Source organism: Neovison vison, chromosome 7 (genome assembly GCF_020171115.1).
Source record: "Neovison vison isolate M4711 chromosome 7, ASM_NN_V1, whole genome shotgun sequence".
NCBI lineage: Eukaryota > Metazoa > Chordata > Mammalia > Carnivora > Mustelidae > Neogale > Neogale vison.
This window is the reverse complement of record NC_058097.1, coordinates 148,182,490-148,193,801: the sequence shown is the minus strand read 5'-3', so window position 1 is coordinate 148,193,801 and position 11,312 is coordinate 148,182,490. Positions and strand designations below refer to the sequence as shown.

The following is an 11,312-nucleotide window of genomic DNA, read 5'->3' as shown; positions in this document are numbered from 1 at the left end:
CATTGTTTCACAAGTGATCCCTTGCATTTCTTTTTCTTTTCAATTTGTTTTTAAGTTCACAAGTAGTGAATAAATTTTTATTATAAGGGAAGCAATCAAGTAAGTTGCCCCTTAACCCTCCCTCAATACTGTTCCATTCCCAGAAGTAGGCTTATCTATCCCTTGGCTATAGATTCTTCTATGTTTTTACATGCATGTATGTCTTATTTTATTGTGCAAAAATATCACACAGTCCCTATTGTTCTGCAACTTGGTTTTCGGACACAGCAGTATTTCTCAGTGCTCTTTTCACGTGCGTATGTTGAATCACCTCATTCTCTTCAATGACTGCATGATATCCCATGGCCATTTCTCTGTTGAATGGCTTTTGGCTGTTTCTAATGTGTTTTTTCATTATTAGTAATACAGCTATCATGAGCATTCCTGCCCTTTCATCCTTGTACATTGGTGTAGGTGTTTTTCTGGAGGAGATAAAAAGGAGTGTATTTGCTGGGAAATCCACATCTTAAGTGACAGCAGGTACCATCAAGCTGCCCTCCCCAAAGAAGTTCAATTCATACCCCTTCCCCCCGCTCAGTGTGAGGTTTTCTTACAACCTTCCGTCATACACCAGATCTGATTTGTATTGTAAGGAGGGGTATCAGATTTTAGTAGTGATACCAAAGCAGCAAAAAAAAATTTTTTTGAGATTAAACAAAATTTTTTTAGATTTTATTTATTTATTTGACAGAGGAAGACAGTGAGAGTAGGAACACAAGTTGGTGGGGGGGTGGACAGGAGAGGAAAAGCAGGCTTCCCGTGGAGCAAGGAGCCCCATATGGGGCTTGACCCCTGAGATCATGACCTGAGCTGAAGGCAGACGCTTAATAACTGAACCACCCAGGCGCCCCTATTTTGAGATTTTTTTCTACAGTATTCTTCTGCTCATATCCAGAGACTCAATTCCAGGCCCAGAGTGAGTCCCTGTTGAATTTCACTGAGAATGTGACAGCATCATCACGTCCTATTGTGGGGCATTAGAATCTAAAGGGAGTGATAACTAAATATGGTCACTGTCCCAGCTCCCTTCCCCCTACATGATCCCTCAGGAAGTGCCCTAGTGGAGATGGGTGTACCTTCTCTCAGTGAATTCAGCTTTTCCTCCAGGCCTGCACGGATCTCCAGTTCTTTGGTCAAACACTAGATGGAGTTATAAGCTTATTTGGGGGTCTTGTAGAAAAAAACATAAATCTTTGAACACGGAGCCCACCTAGCTGTTTGCCTCCTGAAGGGTGAGACATCTGCGAGGGTGGAGATTCCCTCAGTCCATCTCATTTGGAGGATGTGCTCATGGAGCAGGGGGTAGGCACCTCTACACACACACACACACACACACTTTTATTTATTTGTTTTTTAAAAGATTTTGTTTATTCATTTGGGAGAGGAGAGTTCGCATGGGTGTGAGCAGGCGGGGCAGAGAGAGATTCTCCCAGCCTGGAGCCCAAGGGCGTGCTGGATCCCACAACCACAGCCAAAACCAAGAGTTGGCCGCCCAACCAGCTGAGCCACCCAGGTACTTGCGCTTGCGCTTTTTTCTTGCCCAACTCCTCCAGTGGGAGCCAGGTTAAGTTCAAAGCTTTCTGTGAGATTTCAGTGTTCTGGTCTTCAAGTGACTAAACTGTCTTCAAAACCATGCAACCAGGGCAAATCTCACCTTCCGTTTTCAGGAATTTCAGGGCAGCACCCGTGTGGCATTCACAGAGCCCAGGCATGGCCTGATTAAGTAGATTAAGAGTCTGCTTTCACACACACACACACACACACACACACACACACACACACACACGGCTCCCTCTTCCTGCTTTTGAGGCCACTTCTGTGGCACCCTGGGTTCAACATCAACACAGTAAGCCTTGTCTACACTTCAGATACCAAGGGAGAGATGAAGTCACTCTTACTGTCCCTGCTTGGATTAGAGTTCAATGTATTGTGACCACTATTATTTTTATGGTGTCATTTTGAGTAATACAGTATCTTTTTCCAGCAGTCTTAGATAAAATTTAAGGCATCAGGATAAAGACAAAGGCTTCCTTTGTGTGCTTCCTTCTGGAACCAGAAGGCAATACCCAGGTGGGCAGCCTCCTAGTGTCACTGGGGGAGGGCAGCGGATGGGCGGCCATGGAGCCTCCAGCAGGATTTACCTGCCATGGTCTGATGCTCACCTTGGAGTCTCCAGAGCTTGGTTCAGAAACGGCATTTTCAAGCAAATTCATATGAATGATGCTACTAGGAAATGATCTAAAACCAGAATCCATGTGTTGATTTACTTACTCATCAAACTTTTACTGATGCTGAGTTTGAGCCAGCCCATATCCTAGACTCTAGATATAATGAACAGAGACAAGTTTGGTCTTGGTGGTCTAGTGGGGGACACAAGCAGGCCATTCCAACCCAGTGAGATGAGGTGTTATGGTTATGGGAGCAACAAAGAGGAAGTGACATATCTAGCACTGGGAAGGAAAGAGCCAGCCAAAGAACAGTATCACAGGAAAGAGAAGGTATGACTGCAAGAGCAAGGTCTCCAAAGAGAACTGAACTTGAACCAAAATGCATGGGGGAGGTTGACCTTGGGCAAGAAGAGTCTCTTTCCTAAACAGGAAGGGGTGGCCAAGAACACACAGAATTATAGGATGGGTGAGAGGCAGTTCTTGCCTGGTTCTATGCCCAGGTAGATTACACAAATATACTTGGTGGCAAAAGCTTAGTAGGCAAGTTCATTGTTGAGAGTGAGGAAGAGATTCTGATTTGGCAAAGATCAGAACAGGAACTGTGGGAGAATGAGGGGCATACCCGAATGAGGAAATATGCTGATCCCAGCACACAAGGCTGCTGCTCTCCCACAACACCCACATCCCTAATGAGGGCATAGAGAAGTCAGATTCACTAGGGCGAATACTTGATCAGCCTGGCACCACGGAATTAATGGAGCATGGAGCTGGATGAGGAATGAAGAGCATAGGGAGAGAATACATGGAAGAAAAACCAAATCCTGGGTTCCTCATCTCAGTGAGGGCTGTTACCAAGTGCCCACCGCTGGAGTCAGAAACTGGGGTATTGGGGCACCTGGGTGGCTCAGTTGGTTAAGCGTCTGCCTTTGGTTCAGGTCAAGCCCTGCATCAGGCTCTCTGCTCAGTAGAGAGCCTGCTCTTACTCTCCCTCTGCTGCTCCCCCTGTTTGTTTTCTCTCTCTCTCTCTGTCAAATTAATTAATTAATTAATTAAAAAGAAGAAGAAGAAGAAAGAAACTGGAGTATCCTTCTCAATTCTGCCTCAACTTCAATCTATCACCAAAATACATAGGTCCATAGCCTACTCTCTCTTTGGTCCACCCACTTCTTTTTTTTAAATTAAGATTTTATTTATTTATTTGAGAGAGAGAGAGAGAGAGAGAGAGCAAGCACAAGCGGGCAGAGGGGCAGAGGGAGAAGAAGAAGCATGCTCCCCGCTGAGCAGAGAGCCTGACTGGGATCATGACCCGAGCCAAAGGCAGACGCTCAAGTGACTGAACCACTCAGGCATCCCAGTCCATCCACATCTTTTCATCTTCCCTCTGGTAATTCCATGATTATAGGATAGATCTTTGCATCAGAGTCTTTTTACTGTTGGGGAAAAGCTCAAATAGCTTTTAGGGCCAGACAATAAATGAGTGAAACCACCAGGGACTCTGGCACACTGGAAAGCCCTTTGCTATCTAACAGGGAAGGAGAATGCTGCCATGAGGAAATATTTTGATAGGTCTTTCTACATTTTTAAGAGAAGCTTAAAATAGTTTTATAACAAGAATTCCTGATTTTTAAATATAGGCCAACTATTCAAATTTAAAATAAAACTGTTCAGAAAAGCTTTTTTTTTTCTTTTCTTCTTTTCTTTTTTATTGTATCTATATGACATGATGGGTGTTAGCTGAAACTATTGTGGTCATCATTTCACAATATTTGTAAATCAAACCATCATTCTGTATGCCTTAAACTTATACAGTGATGTATGGCAATTATTTCTCAATAAAACTGTTGTTGAGATGTTTCAGAGTGAAGTGTGCTGATGTCTGCCCCTTACTTTGAAATGCATCAAAAGATTCACCCTTGGGTGAATAGACGGACGGATAGATATATGATAAGGCAATTATGGCAAAAATGTTAATTGGAGCACCTTGGTGATGCATATATACAATTCTTTCAACTTTTCTGTATGCTTGAAATTTTCAAAATGTAAGGAAAAATAATTTTTAAAAATTTTAAAATTTTGTTATAAACATATAATTTATTATTAGCCCCAGGGGTACAGGTCTGTGAGTCGCCAGGTTTACACACTTCACAGCACTCACCATAGCACATACCCTCCCCAATGTCCTTAACCTCACCTCCTCTCCCGACCCCCACCCCCCAGCAACCCTCTGTTTTGTGAGATTAAGAGTCTCTTATGGTTTGTCTCCTTCTCCATCCCATCTTGTTTCATTTATTATTTTCCTAACCCCAAACCCCCTACATTGCATCTCCACTTCTTCATATGAGGGAGATCATATCATAGTTGTCTTTCTCCAACTGACTTAGGAAAATAATTTTTTAAAAAAGATTTTATTTATTTATTTGACAGACAGAGATCACAAGTAGGCAGAGAGGCAGGCAGAGAGGAGGAAGCAGGCTCCCTGCTGAGCAGAGAGCCCGATGTAGGGCTCAATTCCAGGAGGCTGAGACCATGACCTGAGCCTCAGGCAGAGGCTTTAACCAACTGAGCCACCCAGGCGCCCCTAAAAATAATTTTTTTAAAAGATTTTATTTATTTATTTGACAGAGAGAGATCACAAGTAGGCAGAGAGAGAGGAAGGGAAGCAGGCCCCCCGCTGAGCAGACAGCCCAACAGGGGACTCGATCCCAGGACCCTGAGATCAGGACCCGTGCCAAAGGCAGTGGCCCAAACCACTGAGCCACCCAGGCGCCGTCTGGGTGGCTCAGTGGGTTAAGCCGCTGCCTTTGGCTCGGGTCATGATCTCAGGGTCCTGGCTTCAAGTCCCGCATGGGCTCTCTGCTCAGCAGGGAGCCTGCTTCCTTCTCTCTCTCTCTCTCTCTGCCTGCTTCTCTGCCCACTTGTGATCTCTCTCTGTCAAATAAATAAATAAAATCTTTAAAAAAATAATTTTTAATGGAAAAATAATTGCGAATCCTTGAACCACTACTATGTGACTTCCGTTACATATTTTACTTTATGAAAGGTAGAGATAAATGAGTTCATAATATAAAGGCATAGAACAGTCCCTAGAATGTTTAATCAATATTAGATATTAATATTGCCATCATTTGGAACAGAGGAAATGGATACAGATTAGAAGGGCTGGACCTAAACGAATTTCATTGAGTGCAGAGGGTAGGGACCAGAGTTCCATGCTGTTACTGTGTGAGCTCATACCTGGAATTTCCATCTCTGCCTCACGTTCTCACTTTTAAGCTAATAAGAACTGAACTCTAGGCTCTCTTGCAGTTCTGAAGTTCCGATTGAGCGTCTCCCTTTCCTGTTTCTGCCTATAGGTGTCTCCATTACCCTCCTTTTTTCCTATAATGCCTTTCTAAAAACTACAATTCCCAGGAGCACGTACAGGCGTCGACGTCGCACCGTTCTTACTCGTCGCTCGCGCTCTTTATACCTACTTCCGCCCACTAACTACTTCCTTTTCTTTCCGGGGCGCGCGGCGGCAAGATGGCGGTGCAGATTTCGAAGAAGAGGAAGGTGAGACCCTGGGGCCCTGGTCCGGGGAGCTGGCGCCGCGCGGGTCTTGGTTTGTGGAGACGCCGTCGCGAGACTCGCAGCTCCATGCCCTGCTTCGAGAAGCGGCCTCGGCCGCGTGGCATTCCCGCGGGCCGCGGATGGCGTTGGATTGAACGCGGGGCCCGAGCCTGGCGACCTCAGTTTGGCGGCGAAAGGGAATGATTGATCGCTGCCGCTTCTGGGCGAATAGCAGAGATGAACACCGGGTGTCCCTCCTGCCCGGGATGAAGCCCTTGTGAGCATTTCTTGGTTAGCAAATAGCTTCAGTAAACATGTGGTCCTTTGAGAGGTTGAGCCGTTTCCCCTCAGGTCCCGTTTGGGAACGGGAGGTGGCAGCGTACATGCTTGCTTCGAGTCGGAGTGCGGCCTTCGGACCCCAGGGAATTCGCTTGGGAAGGCTGCTGACGGTTTCTTGCTCCATCTGTACCCCAAGGAAACTGATGGGCTAATGGAGGGAGGAGACCTGGAACAAGCACTTCATCGAATTTCCACTTTTCGCTTTTCCGTGGGCGAGGACGGTGTAAAATCCATATGCATTAGAAATAGGCAACTAACTTGTCATTTTGTGTGGACATGATAACGTGTAAATTCACACCTTTTCTCGAATTAGGACTTGCCGGCTTTGTAAGACATGCGCACTTTATGGCAGGATAACCTGGCTGGCAGTCTTCAGGTGGTCCAAGTTGTGTCTACAATTGCGACTGCTTACTTAAGTCAGTCTATTTTCGTTAGTTAAAAGGGCAGCATCTCTGCCTTAATGAATGAGTTGTGGATGTGCCATTTGAGGACCGCTTTTTGTTCAGCATGTGTAGGTACATATGAGCAAGTCTTAAAAAACCCTTCAATGAAGAGAGGATGACGAGTCTGACTGGAGGTATTATCTTTGCCAGGTGGCCCCTACTCCTTGCTGCGTTCTGTGGCGGTTTTAAGGGCCCTTGGGTTAAAGTAACTTCCAGAGGACGACCTAGAGGCATTTGTCTGAGAAGGGTTGCTACATGAGTGTTGGAACAAGGGTAATAGGGTGATGATGGGTGGTTTTTTCAAGGTGTTGAATGTTGATGAGAGTTGCATTGGCAGAAGGACTAGGCAGGAAAATGACCCTGCGTCCAAGTTCTAATTGTGAATTTTCCCTTTCGGTTAGTTTGTCGCTGATGGCATCTTCAAAGCTGAACTGAACGAGTTCCTCACTCGGGAGCTGGCTGAAGATGGCTACTCTGGGGTTGAGGTCCGAGTTACACCAACCAGGACAGAAATCATTATCTTGGCCACCAGGTGAAAACTCATTTTCTTGGCTATCACCTGTAATTGCTGTATATATAGGATGGTGTATTTTGTAAACTTACAGGGACAATCAGTGCACTGGCCTTAGCAAATGTAAGTTTTCTTTTTTAAGATTTTTATTTGTTTATTAGAGCACAAGTGGGGGTGAGGGGACTGAAGGAGAAGCGGATGCCCCATGGAGCAGGGAGCCCGATGCTGGGCTCTATCCCAGGGCCCTGGGATCATGACCTGAGCCACCAGGCTGCCCGCAGATGTAAATTTTCTTAACTATTTTAAATCTAACTCTAGTTCTTGTCATCCAAAATTTATAGTTTGTATGTTAGGTAAATGGTACTTTACTACATACATGTAAAATTTAAAGCCATGTTTGGAATTTTGTAAGAGCTATAAATTGTCTGTTTTTTTTTTTTTTTTCTTTTTTCTTTTTCTTTTTTCAGGACACAGAATGTTCTTGGTGAAAAGGGCCGGCGGATCCGAGAATTAACTGCTGTGGTTCAGAAGAGGTTTGGTTTCCCCGAGGGCAGTGTAGAGGTGAATGATTGTGCCTTGTGCCAGAGATTACTGTGGATTGGTATTTTTTTCAAGTTCTCTTAATAAGCAGTGGGCTTCCTTTGGTAGTCCTTTTCTGCTCATTTCTGGTGGTGAAGGGATTTTTTGCTTTCAACTTGGGAATAGTAATGGTACATATGGTGCATTGGCTGCCTCATCAGTTGGTGTTGCTGTAGAAAGAGCTAGGGGTGGAAGGACAGTATGGAAAGATTCGGACTATGTCACAAAGTGTAGGCTACATGTGGGTAGTGGAAGTGTTTTAGTACTTGAGGGATGCCACAGTGGTACATGTTTGTATGATGAGTGAAGTTTTTTTTATTGAAAACTGTGGGGAAAATTAACAGGTTTAAGGGTATGCCTTGTTTCTTTCTTACAGCTTTATGCTGAAAAGGTGGCTACAAGAGGTCTGTGTGCTATTGCCCAGGCAGAGTCTCTGCGTTACAAACTCCTAGGAGGCCTTGCTGTGCGGAGGTGAGTGGCCTGAAACTTCTAATGATTATGTTTTAAAGAGTGGTCAGTACCGAAAGGGAGTAATTCCTTGGTGCTTTGGGACTAGAACAAAACTCTAGGGAGGGGAGGTTAGAATTCTGTTGAAGTTAGCTTCCTTAAGTGTGGGGATTATAAAGAGATAAGACGTAGTCCTAAGGAGAAGAGTATCTGTAAGCAGTATGTAGGTAGTGATGTGAGCAGAGGTGGACTAGAAAGGGCATGAGGTAGCTAGATGGGGTCTGGAGCTGGGCCTACTGATGAGGTCTCAGTAGGAGTTCTTTGTGGAATTTCACTGTTGTGAAGGAATTGGAATGCTTTGTCTTGGTGTATGAAATTTAGTTGGCACTTCCTGCAGAGCCCTGCAGAGGGAGGTTTTCAGCAGGGGAAGGACATGAGAGCTGTGTTTTAGGAAGGTTGACCTGGTGGGGAGGTGGGTAGCAGGAAAGGCTATAAGTAGGGACATACAAGAAAGACTGCCTGTCTGCCTTGAATGCCTACTACATCACTTAGACCATGGTCCTCAAAAGCTTGGTTCCTGAGCCAGCATCACTGCCATCATCAGAGGACTTGTTAGAAATAAAAATTCGCAGTCTCTACCCACTAAAATGGAAAGTGGAGGTGTGGCCCAACCACTTGATCCAGGTGGTTTTTGTACGCACTGAAAGTTTATTTTAAGATTTTATTTATTTATTTGACAGCACTATAGGCAGAGTGGGCGGGAGAGGGAGAAGCAGGCTCATCGCTCAGCAGGGCTCAAATGCAGGACCCTGGGACCATGACCTGAGCTTACTGAGCCACCCAGGCGCCTTTTTTAAGGTTTTTATTTATGTGTGCATTGTCAATTTTATAGGCCTTAGAAATACCTTTTTCCAGTGCTCATTCGAGAGAGCTAGGAGCCTACTGTAGTAGAGTTCCTAATGAATGTGAATTCCAGAGGTTGAGGAATATATTACAAACCATAAAAGGGCCACTCAGTGGCTGGGGTACTTCTGGATTCTTATTGATTGCCATCCTGATTGTGAAATGTTGTGCTTGCAAAGAAGGAGTGGACAGCCTATGCTTGAGTTTTACCACCCCCAGCATTTAATTGCCAGTTTAGGGGCACATAGGTGACTCGATCGGTTAAGTGTCCGACTTTTGGGTTTGGTTTAGTTTATGATCTAAGGGTCATGAGGTTGAGACCCATGTCCAGTTCTGTGCTAAGTGTGGGGCCTGCTTAAGTCAATTTTTTTTTTTAAAAGATTTTATTTATTCATTTGACCGAGAGAAAGATCACAAGTAGGCAGAGAAGCAGGCAGAGAGAGGAGGAAGCAGGCTCCCCGCCAAGCAGAAAGCCCGATGTGGGGCTCGATCCCAGGACCCTGAGATCCTGACCTGAGCTGAAGGCAGAGGCTTCAACCCACTGAGCCACAAAAGCGCCCCAAAAGAGTCAATTCTTGAGTCCACAGTTGCCCGTTTAATTGGCCTGCTGTGAGGACTCGACTTCATAGGTGTTTTTGTTTTATTTTAATCTTGTTGAGGTGACTCTAATGTGGATCCAAGGCTGGGAAACACTTGGTTAGAAGGAATTGGCTTATATTCCCTAAGGAATCCGCTTAAGATGTGCGATAGGACTGAAAGAGAATTGACAGGCTCTGGTCAAATTCATTCCATATTAAAGGCACATGGAAAATAGTGCATACTAGTGAGTCTCGTGTTCATGCTCTTTTTAACATGGTGGTGTGGGATAGGATCAGAGAGTCTTGTCTTCCGTGATAACGTGTGGATATCTGTCTTGTTCTCCCAAAGGGCCTGCTATGGTGTGCTGCGGTTCATCATGGAGAGTGGGGCCAAAGGCTGTGAGGTCGTGGTATCTGGGAAACTCCGAGGACAGAGGGCTAAATCCATGAAGTTTGTGGATGGCCTGATGATTCACAGTGGGGACCCTGTTAACTACTACGTTGACACGGCTGTGCGCCATGTACTGCTCAGACAGGGTGAGCAGCTGGGAGTGCTGGAGGCAAAGAGCCTTTAGCATATGGTTGTGGTTTTTTGTGCATACTTCAGTGCTAGGAAATTCATTTTGGAGAAGTGGAGCATGTTTATACTCCACTTGGGTTTATTGATGAGCTGTGTAAGAACTGTATTGCTGAGATAGGTCAGATCTGAGAGTTGGTTTGCTCTTGTCTCAGCCACCTGTGTACCCTTCAGTGATGACACGATGACGAGTCAGAAAGGTCACATCCTGCTCTTGGTCCTTGTCAGTGCCACGTTCTGTGGTGCTGTGCATGTGTTCCTTTTGCAAAAGTGTCCTGTTCATTGATTGATTAGAGGCATTTGTCTGAGAAGGGACCAGACTCGGGTGCTTGAGGAACCTACTCTTGTCTTCTTTCTGCCCTGTCTTATGGTGGGACTGGGGCAACCACAGCTAGATACTAATTATGGCATCTTCTAGGTGTGCTGGGCATCAAAGTGAAGATCATGCTTCCTTGGGACCCAAGTGGTAAGATTGGCCCTAAGAAGCCCCTGCCGGATCATGTGAGCATTGTGGAACCCAAAGATGAGATACTGCCCACCACCCCCATATCGGAACAGAAAGGTGGGAAGCCAGAGCCTCCTGCTATGCCACAGCCAGTACCCACAGCATAACAGGTGTGTCTCTAGGGGCCTTTTGGTGTGGAGGAGGACCCTCTTTGTCTTCCTGCTACTAGTGTGTCCCATACTGTGCTAAGCACTAATACATAAACTCGGACTGTACTTTCTTGACGCTTCACAATGCAGGCTGGAGTGGGGGTCCCATTTAACCAGGGATTCTGTAGGGGAGGGGTATACCCTGGTCTCCTAAGAAGTTCTATGTTTACCACTGAGTTTGAAACAAGATGTTTCCTCTTATTTGCTTAAAATCAAGCACTCTTGTTAGTTACCTGTTCTTCAGCAGCCCCTTAAGCAGTTGAAACAGTAACACCAAGCCTCCTCTAAGCCTAGCACCTTTTGTTTGTTTCTGGGTGTTCTGTGTGTGTATATATATTCTTCATGCACATCCTAAGTGGGACATGGAAGAACCCAGTATTCAGGTGAAAATTCTGTTCTTACTGTTGTGCTTTATTTGGTTTCAGGGTCTCTCCGGCAGCTGGATCTGGAGACTGGATTTCAATCCGCAAAGAACTTTAATAAAATCTTTGAGAAAGATACATGGCGTGGATAGACTGTATGTCC

The 11,312-nt window shown here is 45.3% G+C and overlaps 1 protein-coding gene and 2 non-coding genes across 3 annotated transcripts; all 3 read left to right on the top strand.

Moving 5' to 3' along the window:
* Positions 1-5,692: 5,692 nt before the first annotated feature.
* RPS3 (ribosomal protein S3) lies at positions 5,693-11,287 on the top strand. Its single transcript, XM_044258518.1, has 7 exons — positions 5,693-5,759; positions 6,940-7,070; positions 7,517-7,610; positions 8,005-8,099; positions 9,906-10,093; positions 10,552-10,748; positions 11,213-11,287. Exons 1-6 carry the CDS (start codon positions 5,730-5,732, stop codon positions 10,743-10,745), a joined length of 732 nt encoding a protein of 243 aa, XP_044114453.1. The 5' UTR covers positions 5,693-5,729; the 3' UTR covers positions 10,746-10,748; positions 11,213-11,287.
* LOC122914848 lies at positions 6,638-6,785 on the top strand. The gene has a single exon (XR_006385914.1). It is a non-coding gene; the product is annotated as a small nucleolar RNA SNORD15 (small nucleolar RNA).
* LOC122914847 lies at positions 10,302-10,446 on the top strand. The gene has a single exon (XR_006385913.1). It is a non-coding gene; the product is annotated as a small nucleolar RNA SNORD15 (small nucleolar RNA).
* Positions 11,288-11,312: the final 25 nt, after the last annotated feature.